The sequence below is a fragment of the Macaca nemestrina genome, chromosome 16 (genome assembly GCF_043159975.1).
Source record: "Macaca nemestrina isolate mMacNem1 chromosome 16, mMacNem.hap1, whole genome shotgun sequence".
Lineage (NCBI taxonomy): Eukaryota > Metazoa > Chordata > Mammalia > Primates > Cercopithecidae > Macaca > Macaca nemestrina.
This window is the reverse complement of record NC_092140.1, coordinates 17841174-17858202: the sequence shown is the minus strand read 5'-3', so window position 1 is coordinate 17858202 and position 17029 is coordinate 17841174. Positions and strand designations below refer to the sequence as shown.

The 17029-nt window shown below is 36.1% G+C and overlaps 1 protein-coding gene across 9 annotated transcripts in view; it reads right to left on the bottom strand.

Moving 5' to 3' along the window:
* The window catches only part of LOC105477465 (UDP-glucose glycoprotein glucosyltransferase 2), a 247274-nt gene that overhangs the window by 38351 nt on the left and 191894 nt on the right, over window positions 1-17029 (bottom strand). For 5 of the 9 annotated variants that reach the window (XR_011614661.1, XR_011614662.1, XR_011614667.1 and 2 more), the window contains 2 exons: window positions 5489-5605; window positions 1391-1517 (listed from right to left, as the gene is read on the bottom strand). Coding sequence is in view for 2 of the 9 variants with exons in the window: in XM_011733977.3 (XP_011732279.2) it covers window positions 1391-1517; window positions 5489-5605 (244 nt within the window). In the remaining 7 variants the exon portion in view is untranslated. Of the gene's footprint in view, window positions 1-1390; window positions 1518-2229; window positions 2505-5488; window positions 5606-9200; window positions 9253-17029 lie in introns of those variants that run through there. The other 4 variants (XR_011614664.1, XR_011614665.1, XR_011614663.1 and 1 more) reach the window with 3 other exon arrangements.

Genomic DNA, 17029 nt, shown 5'->3' with positions numbered 1-17029 from the left:
TATTTCTATTTCATTGTTAAAAATAATGCTATAATAAACATACCAATAAAGACATCATTTTTCTTAAGTTTGCTAAAGTGAATTGCTGGGTCAAAGGGTATATACATTTTAAATTTTTATACATATAAAATTTCCTTAACTTATACAGCTACTATATATACTTATATAAAAATGCTAACTTTCCAACATTCTCACCAATGCTCATTAATATTAACCATTAACTCTTTCCCAATTTGATAAAAGAAACAGTTATATATAAGAAAAAACGTTTTCTGTTGAGGTAATTTTCCTTTCTTCCTTCTTTCTGTTTTCTTTCCTTCTCTCCCTCCTCCCTTTGTCATTCAATTTCTCCCCCTTTAAAAAGAATTGTATCATACCACTTACAGAATAATTTTTTCCTTCTGAATAGAAATAGTATCTTTATACTAAATTATTATATATACATCGGTGTGTTTTAAATAATGAACTTTTTGAACACACCAATAAAACTTTGTTTTTAAAGGAAAACTTTTGTTTTAAAAGTCAAGATGAAACAATTTCACATTTATATGAGAAAGTTTATATATAATCATTTCGGCTTCCCTAAACAGTAAAGCTGAGGAAAATGAGAACTGTATTCTGAACCACTGCAAAGAATTATTGAGAGTATTAGCCAATAATGTAGTGAAAGTCTCTAACACACTGACCCGAACACAATAGGAGTTCGGGGGGTTTTTAAAGAAAGAGTAAAGAATAGGGAGTCACAGGCAGCACTGATAGGGAAAGAGAATTACAGGACAATCAAGAAGTTTATATCAGCTTTAAAAAATAAATTCAGCACATTTATTGAACACTTATGTAGGGCAATGAAATGCCAAAGTAACCACAGTTTTTTTCATAAAAGGAATTGAAGCAAATCTAATCCAAGTCATTCTCCACCCATGACTAAGGATACTGGAACCATGAACATGTGGGGAAACCTGTGTTATATATGAGATTAATTTCAGAGACAGGAAGTGATATTTTTAGTAGGCTATGCAAGGCTTTTATTAATTTTTAGGACTTGCTCAAATTTTCACATTTAGGAAATTCAGTGCAACCTTAAAGACAAACACTCCTTTTACTTTTATTTTTCACCTCTATCTTGTGTCAGGAGACTAATGTTACACTACCTATCTATATAGAGATATTAGCGATATTAGCTGAAGCTGTATCCATGGGGAAACAGATTATCTATGTTTTAAACTTGTAAGCTTAGTCTACACAAAAATACACCTTTAAATTATGCCACAGACTTTCTTAAAGACATTCTTAATCATTTGATAAATTCATTAGGAAATTAGTCTGTAGTCTCTTCTAATCTCATTAATGCAACACATGGTTCAGACATCACAACAGGTTGATGACTTACTTGTATCTTGCTTCTTGTTTTCAAGATGATCTAACAGTTGTCTTATCTCAGCATCATACTCCACCCATTCTGGGACAATTCTGGCAGCAGCTTTTAGTTTGGGTTCTTTTGTTTTGGGATTATTGCACTAAAAGTTTAAGTAAATTTTGTTAATGAAAGACCATGCTCCTGGAAACATAAGGACAATGTTGTGTCACTAGGGCAAACAAAATACATTTTATAAAAAGCAGAGTCCTACTAAGTACTGGAAGTTTAATACACACAGGATCAAGTAAAATGACATATCACAACTTAGTATGTAATAATTACTTAATACAAACAGCTCAATCAGAAATTTAAGTAAAAATTGTTGAAAGACATTCTGACGACTCGTAAGAGTTGTCAAAAGAATTAGGTAAAATGTTTTGACAAAGGATCTAATTACATTACCACTAAGTAAAAGAACATAGCAGACTAGTGTGCTTTCTAGGCACAGTAGAAAAACATGGAAAAGGCATCTCAGTTCTCAGGGCTCCAACTCCATATTTACTAATAGTAGGATCTGTATAGATCACATAATTATGTGTGTGTGTAGGGTGTGTATCTTAATTTATTCAACTGCAAAAAAAAAATTAAAATAAGAAGATCTCTAAGGTTCCATCAATATACAATCAGTTTAAACTACTGAGTACTACTATAGAGTTTCTTGGGAAATTAAAGTTAAAAAGCAAAAATTACAGAAGGTTGATAAGAATCTGACACACTATGTATCTGAAGGTACAGCTGATAGGATCTGCTGACATACTGGGCATGAGCTGTAAGTAAAGAGAGGCACCAAAGAAAGACAAAGCCACCAGTACCTTTGGCTTGAGCAGTATAAAGAATGGATTGCCATTTGCTGAGACAGAAGACAACGGGAGCAGTAAAAACTTCATCAAGTTATAAAGGAAGCCCATTAACTATTTACAAAGAATTAAGGCAGGAAGCAACTTGAAGCTCACTTCTGGTGACATTTTCTCCACTTGCTTTCCTCTTATTTCCTAGGGGAAAGCTATGAGTCATGAGCCATGAGCCTGTTGTCTTAACCCTTTCTCAGTTGATTCATTATGGATTTCTTTTCCATAGTGACATATTCCTGAGGTAAGCGGAAAAAACAATTTTCTTTGCAGAAATTAACTTTATAGGCAATGTCTTCTATATGGTGAAGATAATGGGACTAACACTTTTTAAAATTCTGTCAAACTATTAAAAAAATAAAAATACTATATTTTCTTTAGCTTTTTGTACTACAATGGGTTTTTGTGTGTGTGTATGTGTGTGCACGTGCATACACGCTATAAACTTTATTAGTGGTTCTTAACTGGGTAATCATGCCCCTCGGGGAGCTTTGGCAAAGTCTGGAGAAAATTTGTGATGGCTGGGCAGTGGTGGGGTGCTTCTGCCATCTAGTGGATAGGGGCCAGAAATGCTGCTGAATACCCTGCAATGCACAGGAAAACCCATAACAAAGAATTCTCCACTCCTCAATGCCAATAGTACTGAGGCTGAAAAACTCTGGTTGAAATGGAAAGTTGAGAGAGTATAATGACATTCACAAACATTTTCATTCCCACCTTCAATATTATTAATCATGTTCTTTTCTTCTGTTAGGTCATTTCCTTGGGAATTTTCTGCATTCTCTTTTCTCCTCCATGAAGAATAGCATGTTCTCTCATTATACTCTTACTGTTTCTATGAGGGAGACAGGCTGAACACCAAAATTTGTGCCAATTCTCCTTTTCCTGGGTATTGCTATTGTTAGGAAGTAGCTGTCCACTCAGGAATGACATTTCTCAGCTCCTGTTACAGCTAGATTTGGCCACATGACCACTCCCACCAAGCGGTCATGTCTTTAGGATCCAAGATATGTTCTTCACATTTTTTTCCCCTTCCCTCCAGATTGGCACTATCCAATAGAAATACAATGAAAACCACATATATAATTTGTGGGGTTTTTTTCACTAGAAAAATACTAAATTTTTCTAGTAGCCATGTATAAAAATGTAAGAGGAATAGGTGAAATAACTTTTAATACCATATTTTATTTAACCCAATATATCCAAAATACTAAGTCAATATGTAATCAGTACAAAAATTAGTAATGAGATATATGTTATTTCCATTGTATTGAATCTTCAAAATCTGTTGTGTACTTTATACCTTACAGCACATCTCAATTCAGAATAGCAACATGTTAAGGGCTCAACAGCCACATAAGGCAAGCGGCTACTGCACTAGAAGGAGCAGTCACAGGTGGACAAAAAGTACTCCCTGAGACATGGCACACAGGAGGGCTACTCACTGATGGAGATACCCACTTAGGTCTGCTGCTGGAATGAGTATAAAGCCACTGAAATTTGGGGGTTTGTTATGGTAGCTCATGTTAGTCTAAGTACTAAAGATCCCAAAGTGACCTATATCACTACTGTATGAGTCACAACAGAACCATAACAACATATTAGTAGTTATGTTCAATAATGTTCTTGGCCTCTCTTTATGAAATTCCCTTGCTTACCTCTTAAAAATGCCATTTTACTTGTTTCTGCTATGTTCTACCACCTATGATTACATTCTAACATGCTGGCATGCTACTTTTAAAATATGTATTTCTATACATGTCTGAAAAAGTTCCTATATTTTGTTTTCCTGCCCTGTTTTGTTCAAAATTATATGAATTCTAACATTCTAATAGCTTATTTGTCAGTGAAGATCTTGTAAACAATTTTCTACACTTAGCACATTAAAAACAATATGGTAGGAAAAAAACTTATTATAACTACTAAAGACAAGATAGTATTGGAATATAAGATCTAAATGGACAACAAATAAATTAGTTTGAAATATTTTATGTTTAGGAGAGTCAAACTGCACAGCATAAACTGCTTTCAATGAAAAATCTAAGAAAAACAATCTCTTACAAATAAGTAAGAAAAAAAGCATGTATGATATATTTTAAGTAGACAAAATTGTCTTGTTTGCCTTTATTTGGGGGAAAATATTGGCAGGATAACTAAACTGAAGATATGTCAAGATGACAGCTAATCCATGAACATTTTCAGCTAGCTCTCAGCCTTTTTTTTTTTTCTTTTGGAGACGGAGTTTTGCTCTTTTCTCCAGGCTGGAGTGATCTCGGCTCTCTGCAACCTCTGCCTCCCAGGTTCAAGTGATTCTCTTGCCTCGGCCTTTCGAGCAGCTGGGACTACAGTGTGTGCCACCATGCCCAGCTAATTTTTTTGTAATTTTAGTAGAGATGGGGTTTCATCATAGTGGCCAGGCTGGTCTCGAACCCTGACCTCAGGTGATCCACCTGCCTTGGCCTCCCAGAGTGCAGGGATCACAGGCGTGAGCCACAGTGCCCGGCCCTCTCAATCTTTTTTTTCAAAAATCCTTTTGCAGAAAAGAGTTAATATAGAAAGCCTGAAATTGCTATTCTTAGAAAGCCCTGCTTGTAAGGTTGGCTCCTCGCTGGCATCTGGGAACATAGAGTTTAGGATGATTCCCACCATTCCTTTACAAGAGTAACTCACTGTGTCTAAATTATCTGTGCAAAGATGTTTATGCTAAACACCTGCTTTTCTTCCGAGTGATGGCAATTTTGGTGTGTCTCAGGTAGACAGTGCTATATGGTCACCAGGCCCCAATAAAATCCCTGGATATTGGGGTTTCTAATAAACATCCTTAGTAGGTAATACTTAACATGGGTTGGGGAATCTCTTATTGCTTGAGGAATGAGGCTTGTCCCATGTGACATCACAGAGAAAGGACTCTTGGAATCTTGCACCTGATTTTCTCTTTTCCCTTTGCTGACTTTGCCTTATATCTTTTCACTGTGATAAATCATAGCCATGAATATGATTATACTGTGCATCTTATGAATCTTCTTAGTGAATCATCAAACCTCAGGGTGGTCTTGGGGTCCCCCAAAATAGCCCTATACTTGCCAACCTAAGTAAATGTCTAATAGACTGAGCAGCAGCAGAAGTGATGTAATATGTGTGCCACTCCATTTGTAAACAGAAAATATTTTTATTTAAATATTTCCATATCTGTTTACATACAAATGAAAACAAAGACACTCACCAGATCAATTGTTTTGGCTCTTTGTTTGGATTCATCATCACACCAGGTTTCACACCACAGCCAGTCTTGAGGAAGAGACTTAATGGCAACTTGGTAAATCATATCATTGGGGAGATCCTACAGAAAAGTGTGATTTAATCATAGAGGCATAAAATTTAGAGTCAGAAGGAAAGAAGCTGAATGAAGAAGACATCATTTAGACTGTAAACAGATCGTAAAACACATGTGAATCTGAGATTTCTCTATACTTTCAAGCTTAAAATACCTAAGGTGATCCAATCATCTTGTGTTATGAATGAATTCATGCACTGGAATATACCTACATCTCTCCTAGACTCTACACCTGAGAACAAGGATGAAGATGGAGGCATATAAACCTGCCATTCAATAGTCCCCACAATGGACAGCCTCACTACCTCTATCTGCCTCTATTTCCTCACATTACACCTACAATTGCTGTTCATATCGGTCACCACCATGTTCTATGGATTCTGAGGGGAACTTTCATCTCCCCATTGTAAACTGCAATCCATGAATATTTTTCCATTTCTGTATGCTTAGAGCTCTCTAAGTAAAGATTGCTGGCATCCGGGTTAATGGATGTTTGACTGGCAAACTAGCCTAGTAAGTTAGAGACCTTTGGAGAGAATCCGACAAATCTTCCCCAGAGATATTTGTTTATATTCCAGGGGTAGAGTCCTTCCCTTCCTTTCTCTAGAGAAGATCTGCTTATATTCAAGAGCGAAGGCATGTTCCTCTCTCTCCAAGAGTATGAAGGGTACTTGTGCTGGTTGTCCTACATAAGCTCCAAGATTCGCAATTTTAAGGTTCTTCTCTCAACATTCCTATTAAACATCACACTGAAATTCCTAGCAAATGCAGTAAGACAAGAAAAGGAAAATGTATATAGATTGGGAAGGGGAAAAAACCTGTTATTGTTTGTGATAACAGGATTGTTTATGCAGAAAATCCCAAGAATCAAGGGAAAAACCTTCTGAAACTGATAAGCAATTTTAGCAATGTTACAAGATACAAAGTTAATATACAAAAGTTAACTGCTTTTCTATATACCAGCAATGAACAAATAATTTGAAATTTAAGAAAACACACCATTTAAATTAGCACCCAAAAAGAGAAATACTTAAATATAAATCTAATAAAATATGTTCCTCAACAAAATGAAAACTACAAAATTCTGAGGAAAGAAATCAAAGAACACTGAAATACATGAAGAGATATTCTATGTTCACTCATAGGAAGACTCCATAGTCAAGATATAAATTCTTCCCAGATTTATCTACAGACTTAATACAATCCCAATCAAAGGCTTAGCAAGTTACTTTGTGGAGATTGACCAAATGATTCTAAAGTTTGGGGAAAAAGGGAAAGATCTAGAATATCCAACACAATATTGAAGAATAAAGTCAGAGGGCTAACACTACCAGACTTGAAGTCTTACTATAAAGTTACAGTAATCAAAACAGTGTGGTATTGGCAAAATAAGAGATAAATTCATAATGGAACACAATAAAGAGCCCAGAAATAGAAAATTACCCATACTTTCTGCTTTTTTTTTTTTTTTTAAACCTAAGACTGCTCTAAAACAATAAAGTCCATGAATCAAAGAAAGAAAAACCTTAACTGTTCCTTCTGACCTCCTAGTTCCTTGGAATCCCTTCCTTAAATAACCTGGCCTATCATATTACCTAACCCAATAACTCAAAGGGTTATATACTAGACCAAGTCTTCTATACTTTCAATTTCATGGTGCTACTCTCTGACCACCTCTTGATTTTTGGTTCACTCCACTGAGTACTCAGATATCAGTATCATTAGACTCCCTGGAACCTCCAATCAACTGATTCTACCACTATTTCATTGTTCCTCATTCCGTGATGTATTCACCCCTATATAGTTATTCTTTTGAATATACTCTCAACTATCTTATTCTTCTCTCACTTACTTGTACTTTCTTGACAGTTATAGTCCTGATTAAATCTCAATCTCTGTACCTATTCTCATGGAACTCAACATGGCTGAGTTCCATGAGTAGAGGACACACACACACTACCCCCTATGCTGACTGTTTTTTCATTTTAACCTCATGAATATAAATCTTAGGGGAACCTTAATTCTGTCAGTTATATATATGGGTCTACTCTGTTGTCACTTAGCTGATCTTTAGCTGATTATTTCACACACTGTCCTCATATCCTCCCCTAACCTCCATGTACCTAATAATCTACTTTCTGTCTCTATGAGTTTGTCTAGTCTGGACATATCACATAAGTATAATTATACATTATAAGGTTTTTGTATCTGGCTTCTATCAGCACAATGTTCTCAAGCTTCATCCATTCTATGACATATTTCAGTACTTCAATCCTTTTTACAGCCAAATAATATTCCATTGTATGAATTTACAACATGTGGCTTATTCATTTGTCAACTGATGGGCATTTGGGTTGTTTCCATTTTCCAGCTGTTATAAACAATGCTTCTATAAACATTTGTATAAGTTTTTGTTTGGACACATTTTCAACTCTCTTGGGTATATACCTAGGAGTGGAACTGCTGGGTCATATGTTAACACTGTTTAACATCTTGATACACTATTCTTGATACACTTGATACACTATTCTACATTCCAAATAGGAACGTATCATGGTTCCGTTTGCTCCATATCCTTGTCCACTCTTGTTATTGTTGATCTTTTTTATTATAGCTATCATAGTGAGTATGAAGTTGTATCTTATTGTGGTTTTGATTTGCTATTCCTAATGACCAATGGCACTGAGCATCTTTTCATGTGTTTATTGGACATTTGTGTATCACAGAAGATACATCAATGGCTAGTAAGCACATACAATGTCTACTTACACAGACATATTTCAAACTTAGTCTATTTAAATAGAAATATTTCATATTTAAATGTCATTTAAATAGACATACTAAAGTCTCTAAATAGACACATTTAAGTCTCTAGACTTAAACGTACAACCTAATATCACAAAAACTCTAGAAGAAAACCTAAGCTATACCATTCAGGACAGAGGCATGGGCAAAGACTTCATGACTAAAATACCAAAAGCAATCGCAATAAAAGCAAAAATTGAGAAATGATATCTAATTAAACTAAAGAGCTTCTGCACAGCAAAAGAAACTATTATCAGAGTGAACAGACAACCTACAGAATGGGCGAAAATTTTTGCAATCTATCCATCCGACAAAGGGCTAATATCCAGAATCTACAAGGAACTTAAACAAATTTACAAGAAAAAAACAAACAACCCCATCAAAAAGTGGGCAAAGAATATGAACAGACACTTCTCAAAAGAAGACACTTATGCGGCCAACAGGTATATACCCAAAGGATTATAAATCATGAAATAAAGCTCATCATCACTGGTCATTAGAGAAATGCAAATCAAAACCACAATGAGATACCATCTCACGCCAGTTAGAATGGTGATCATGAAAAAGTCTGGAAATAATAGATGCTGGTGAGGATGTGGAGAAATAGGAACACTTCTACACTGTTAGTGGGAGTGTACATTAGTTCAACCATTGTGAAAGACAGTGTGGCAATTCCTCAAGGATCTACAACCAGAAACACCATTTGACCCAGCAATCCTACAAATCATTCTACTATAAAAGACACATGCACATGTATGTTTATTGCAGCACTACTTACAATATTGGGGGAACTCACCCCCGATAGTTCAACGTGCATCCTTTTCTATTTTCCCTATGTGTTGGCCAGTCTGAGAAATAAAGGGAAAGAGTACAAAAGAGAGAAATTTTAAAGCTGGGGTGTCCAGGGGAGACATCAGATGTTGGCAGGTTCCACGATGCCCCCCAAGCCGCAAAACCAGCAAGTTTTTAATAGTGATTTTCAAAAGGGAAGGGAGTATATGAATAGGGTATGGGTCACAGAGATCACATTTTTCACAAGGTAATAAAATAACACAAGGCAAGTGGAGGCAGGGTGAGATCACAGGATCGGGGTGAAATTAAAATTGCTAATGAAATTTGGGGCACACATTGTCATTGATAACATCTTATCAGGAGACAGGGTTTGAGAGCAGACCAAATTTTATTAGGCGGGAATTTCCTCGTTCACAAGAATATTGATTGGGAAGTGATAAATGTCCACGAAATCTTCACAATTTATGTTCAGCGCTACGGGAGACCGGGGCTTATTTCAACCCTTATCTGCAACCATAAAAGACAGACGTCCCCAGAGCGGCCATTTTAGAGACCTCCCCCTAGGAATGCATTCTCTTTCTCAGGGCTATTTCTTGCTGAGAAGAAGAATTCAGCGATATTTCTCCTATTTGCTTTCGAAAGAAGAGAAATATGGCTCTGTTCCGCCCGGCTCTCAGGCAGCCAGACCTAATGGTTATCTCCCTTGTTCCCTGAACATCACTGTTATCCTGTTCTTTTTTCAAGGTGCCCAGATTTCACATTGTTTAAACTATTTGCACAGTTAACATAATCATCACAGGGTCCTGAGGTGACATTCATCCTCAGCTTACACATACGATGGGATTAAGAGATTAAAGACAGGCATAGGAAATCACAAGAATATTGTTTGGGGAAGTGATAAATGTCTTCACAATTTATGTTCAGAGATCGTAGTAAAGATAGGTGTCAGAAATTATAAAAGTATTAATATGCGGAACTAATAAATGTCCATGATATCTTCACAATTTATGTTCTTCTCCCATGGCTTCAGCTGGTCCCTCCATTCGGGCTCCCTGACTTCCCACAATAGGTATATACTCAAAGGATTATAAATCATTCTACTATAAAGACACATGCACATGTATCTTTATTGCAGCACTATTTACAATAGCAAAGACTTAGAACCAACCCAAATGCCCATCAGTGACAGACTAGATAAAGAAAATGTGGCATATATATACCATGGAATACTATGCAGCCATAAAAAAAGAGTTCATATCCTTTTGCAGAATATGGATGAAGCTGGAAACCACCATCCTCAGCAAATTAACACAGGTACAGAAAACCAAATACCACATGTTCTCACTCATAAGTGGGAGTTGAACAATGAGAACACATGGACACAGGGAGGGGAACATCACCCACTGGGGCCAATTGGGGGGCTGGGGGAAGGGGAGGGAGAGCATTACGACAAATACCTAATGCATGTGGGGCTTAAAACCTAGATGACAGGTTGATAGGTGCAGCAAACCACCATGGCACATGTATACCTACGTAACAAACCTGCACCTTCAGCACATGTATCCTTGAACTTAGAGTAAAATAAAAAACATGGAAAACAAAAATAAACATATTTAAATGTCTATTTACATCCCTTGACCACTTTGTAAATTGGTTATTTTCCTTTGCTATTGAGTTATAGGAGTTCTTGAGAGCCTGTTTGGAGGTTCTGGCAGGGGAGCACAGCTACTCGTGTACCCTTGACTGAAGATTGGTCCTCCTCTGTTGGGGATGGTCATCCTCTTAAACCCAGCATGCAGTTTCGGGAGGAACACACATGGAACAGTGAGGGAGGAAGAGGACATGTCCTGTGTAGCCAGCCAGATCAGCTGAATCAACCCTGGCGATCAATGGGCTGACAGATGTAGCAGCTAGATTGATTGCCCTCACATCCTACAGGAGTTCTTTATATGTTCTGGATATTACTGTCTTGTCAGATACATGATTTGCAAATCTTTTGTCCCATTCTATAAGTTGTCTTTTCCCTTTCTTGTGGCCTTTAATTTTTAATTTAATTTTTTTTTTTTTTTTGGCTGTCACCCAGGCTGGAGTGTAGTGGCACGATCTCAGCTCACTGCAAGTTCCGCCTCCCGGGTTCATGCCATTCTCCTGCCTCAGCCTCCCAAGTAGCTGGGAATACAGGCGCCTGCCACCATGCCCGGCTAATTTTTTTTCGTATTTTTAGTATAGACAGGGTTTCACCATGTTAGCCAGGATGGTCTCGATCTCATCTCGTGATCCATTCGCCTCGACCTCCCAAAGTGCTGGGATTACAGGCGTGAGCCACTGCACCTGGCCAATTTATCTTTTTCTTTTACTGCTTGTGCTTTTGGTTTTATATTTTAAAAAACATTGCCTAATCCAAAGTCACAAAGATTTACACTTACATTCACTTCTAAGAGTTTTATGGTTTTAGTTCTTACATTTAAGTCTTTGATCCATTTTGAGTTAATTTTTATACATGATGTGAGGTAGGGGTCCAACTTCATTCTTTACAAGTGAATTTCCTGTTGGCTAGCATAGTTGTTAAAAAGACTATTCTTTCCCCATTAAATTGTCTTGGAATACTTGACAAAAATCAAATGAGAGTAGAGGTACAGGCTTATTTCAGAACTCTCAATTCTATTCCAGTGACCACATGTCTAACCTTATGCCAGTACCACTACTGGGCATAAAGAATTTTACATGTGTATATTTCTGTGAAACTACCACATAATTAACATAATTGAATATAGCCATCACCCTGAAGATTCCCTGTGTCCTTTTGTTCCCTCCTATCCTTCCTCTGCCCACCCAATCCAGTCCCCAGGTAAGCATGAACTGCTTTTTTCACCTTGGATTAGTTTGCATTTTCTATAATTTTATATAAATAGGATTATATAATACAAATACTTTTGGTCTGACTTTTCATATAAATTGTAAATACATCTATATACTTTTGGTATGGATCAGCATTGTAATTTTTAGAGTCATCCACGTTGTCTGTGTATAAATAATTCCTTTTTACTACTGAGTAGTATTACATTCTATGAATATACCATATCTTTTTATCTATTCTCCTCTTGATAGATATTTGTAGTAGGCAGTTTCTGACATGGCTTCCAGTAATTCCTGACTTCTGGTATCCATTCTCTTGTGCAATTCCTTCTCTTGGTCTGGTTGGATCTAGTGACTACCTTCTAACAAACAGAATATGGCAAAACTAATGGGATGTCAATTCTAAGATGAGACTATAACAGACTGTGACTTCCATTTTTGTTGGCATCCTCTCTTTCTCTGATTTTTCTCTCTCATGTTTGCCCTTACGGATAAGGCCATCTGCCAGAAACTGATGACTGCCTATAGTCACAGCCAGCAAGGAAATCAGGCCTTTGGTATAATAACTTTTGAAGAATAAACCCTGCCCACAACCATGTGAGTGTCTTTGCCTAGCAGTCAAGTCTTTTGATTAGATGGCAGTCCCTGGGCTGACATAGTGATTGCAGTCTTGAGAGACACAATGAAGCAGAACACCAAGTTAGGTTAGACCACAGACACTGATCCACACAAACTGTTTGTTGTTTTAAGTTGCTATGTTTTGGGTAAGTTGTTATGCAGCAACAGGTAACAAACACAGGGGGTTGTTCTAGATTTCGGCTTTTATGAATAATGCTACTATGAATATTTCTGCACAAGTGTTTGTGTGGCCAGGTACTTTTATTTCTTTTGGGTAAATACCCTGAAGTATAATGACTAATCATATGGCAGGTTTAAGTTAAATTGTAAAAGAAATTGCCAAACTGCTTTTCAAAATGGCTTAGCCATTTTACACTCATTTTCACAAGCAATGTATAAGAATTCTAGCAGCTATATAACCTTTCAACACTTGGAATGGTCTGTTTAATGTTAACCATTCTAATTGGTGTGTAGAGTTATTCACTGTAGTTTTAATTTGCATTTCCCTAATCACTAATGATGTTTAGCATCTTTTCATGGACTTATTGACACTTGATCATCTTTGGTGATGGGGTCAATCTGATTCTTTAACAAATCAGATTACTTATTTTCTTATTAATGAGTTTTGGGAACTCTATATATTTATCAATTTTTTCTTTTATGAATCATGCTTTTAGTATCATACGTAAACAATCTCTGCATGACCCAAGATCACAGAGATTTTCTCCTATCTTGTAAACATTTTATATTGTATCTTTGTCTATGATGTGTTTGGAATTAATTTTTACTTATGGCATATTAGGATTTAGAGGTTTTGGGGGTTCTTTTTGGCATAAGGATATCTGATTGTTCCAGCACTGTTTCTTGAAAAGACTATCCTTTCTCCACTGCATTATCCTTGCACCTTTGTCACAAGTCAACCGGCCATATATGTGGGTCTATTTCTGGATTCTTTATTCTGATTCATGGATCAGATTGTCTATCTCTACACCAACACCAACCTATTTTGACTATAGTAGCTGTATATTACGTCTTAAAACAAGGTGGTATAAGTCCTTAAACTTTCTTATTTTTCAAAGTTGTTTTGGTGATTTTCATTTTTTTAATTTTTAATTTTTATTTTTTTTGAGACAGAGTTTTGTTCTTGTTACCCAGGCTGGAGTTCAATGGTGTGATCTCGGCTCACTGCAACCTCCACCTCCTGGGTTCAAGTGATTCTCCTGCCTCAGCCTCCCAAGTAGCTAGGATTACAGGTGCCCGCCACCACGCCCAGCTAATTTTTTGTTTTTAGTAGAGACAGAGTTTCACCATGTTGGCCAGGCTGGTCTTCAACTCCTGACCTCAAGTGATCCACCTGCCTCAGCCTCCCAAAATGCTGGGATTACAGTGTGAGCCACAGTGCCTGGCCTGTTTGGGCGATTTTAGGTCTGTGGCATTCCATTTGAATTTTAGAATCAACTTCATTAATTTGTACAGGAAAGCCTACTGAATATTAGAAAAAATAGAGAGTAATGTTTTTATTGAAATTGCATTAAATCTAGTGATTAATTTGGAGAGAAACCACATCTTAACAATATTCAATCTTCCAACCACGAACAAGGTATATCTCTCTAAATATTCAGCTGAGTTTTAATCTCTCTCAGCAGTTTTGTAGTTTTCAGTCTGTAAGTCTTAAGTCTGACCACTAAGGTTTTCATTTCCAAAATGCTACAGAAATGGATATTTAATTTCAATTTCCAATTGTTATTGCTAGTATATAGAAATAGAATTGAATTTTAATAGTGATTTTGTATCTTGCAGCTTTGTGAAATGCAGTTATTAGTTCTAGCTTTTTGGCAGATTACATGCGGTTTTCTACCTAGATGATCACATTGATTGTCCCCGTTACCCATCCAAGACAGCCAGTTTTACTTATTTCTTGCCAATCTGAATGCCTTTTATTTTTTTTCTTGCCTTGCTGTACTAGGTATCTGTCTAGTACAATACTGAAGAAGAAAGGTAAGAGTGGATATCCTTGCTGTGTTTCTGATCTCAGGGAGAAAGCATTCAGTCTTTGATTATTAAGTATGATGTTAGCTGTAGGTTTTTCATAGATGCCCTTTATCAGGATGAGGAAGTTCCCTTCCAGTTCTAGTGTGCTGAGAGTTTTAAATCAGGAATGGATACTGGAGTATATCAAATGCTCTTTTGCATCTATTTAGTTGATCTCATATATATATGTATATATGGATATGTATTTCAGTCTTTAGGGAGTCACATTGATTTTCTAATATTGAATCAATCTTGCATTCCTGGGATAAAGTTCATGTGGTCATGATTCATGATCCAAGATCCTTTTTATACATTACTAAATTTGATTACTTAAAACTTTGTTAACAATTTTTACAACTTTTCTTAAGAAATGCTCGTCTATAATTTTCCTTTCTTATAATATCTTTGATCTTGATGTCAAGGGAATGCTGCCTCACAGAATGAGTTGAAAAGTATTCCCTTCTCTTCCATTTTCTGGAATAGTTTGTGTAAAACCGGTATTATTTCTTTCTCTGAAGTTTGATAGAATTCACTACTGAAGCTATCTGGGCCTGGGGATTTAAACTACAAATTCCATTTCTTCAGCTGATACAGGGTTATTCAGGTTACCTATTTCATGTTCTGACTTTTGGTGGTTTGTGTCTTTTAAGTAATTTGGCCATTTCATCAAAGTTGTTGAATGTATTACCAGAAACTTGATTCTAATAGTCCCTTGATTATTCTTTCAGTATCTGTAGAATCTGTGTGCTGTCAGGTCTCACATTTCTATATTGGTAATTTGTGTCTTTTACCTTTTTTTTTCTGAACAGTCTAGATAGAGGTTCATCGGTTTTGTTGATTTTCTCAAAGAACCAGCTTAGGTTTCATTTTTAAAAATCTACAAAAATGCATCTTTTCGTCTGTTTTTTTTTTCTTTCTTTCGTTTTACTGATTTCCATTCTAACCTTAATTATTCCTTTTATCTATTTTATTTTTTAGAGCAGTTATTAGGTTCACAGCCAAATTAAGAGGAAGGCAGAGATTTCCCATATACTCACTGTTCCCACACAGGCATTACCTACTCCCCTATTATCAACACCTCCCACCAAAGTGATATGTTTGTTACAATACATGAACCTACATTCATGCATTATACTCATTCAAAGTCTAAAGTTTACATTAGGCTTCTTTCTTGGTGTTGTACATTCTACGGGTTTGGACAACTATATATAATGACATGTATCTACCACTATATATTTTTCCTGCCTAAAAATTCTCTGTGCTCCACCATATTCATCACCTGCCCCCTCCCTGCCACCAGACTCTGACAACCACTTATCTTTATACTGTCTCCATAATTTTGCTTTTCCCAGAATGTTATATAGTTAGAATAATACAGTATGTAATCTTTTCAGATTGGCTTCTTTCACTTAGTTATTATACATTTAAAGTTATTTCTTGTCTTTTCATGGCTTAATAGCTCATTTCTTTTTAACTCTGAATAATATTCCACGGTCTGGATATACCCTTTTCTTTACCGATTCACCTACTACAAGACATCTTGGTTGGCTAAATTTTTGGCAGTTATAAATAAAGGTGTTACAAATATCTTTGTGCAGGTTTTTATGTAGCCATAGTTTTCAACTCCTTTGAGGAAATTCCAAAAATTACAATGGCTAAATCGTATGGTAAGAGTATGTTTGGTTTTGTAAGAAACTGTCAAATTGTCTTCCAAAGTGACTATACCATTTTGTACTCTTATCAGCAATGAACGCGAGTTCCTCTTGCTCCACATCTTTATTAGCCTTTGGTGGTGTCAGTATTCTGGATTTTGGCCTAATAGGTGTGTGGTGGTATCTTACTGTTGTTTAATTTGTATATCCCTGATGATATATGATGTGGAACATCTGCTCATATGCTTATATATCATCTGTATATGTTCTTTGGTGAGGTGTCTGTTAAGGTCGTGGTCCATTTCCAAATTTGTTTTGTTTTCTGATTATTGAGTCTTTAGAGTTCTTTGCATTGTTTTGGATAACACTCCTTTATCAGATGCATCTTTTACAAATATATTTTTGCCAAAATACTTGTCTTTTCTTTCTCTTATCATTGTCTTTTGCAGAACAGAAGTTTTTAATTTCAGTGAAGTATAGCTTATCAATTATTAACTTTCACGGATCATGACTTTGGTGTTACATCTAAAAAGTCATTGTCATACCCAAGGCCATCTAGGTTTTCTCCTATATTGTCTTCCAGGAGTTTTGCATTTTGTGTTTTACATTCAAGTCTATAAACCATTCTGAGTTAATTTTTCTGAAGGGTGTAAGATCTATGTCTAGATTCATTTTC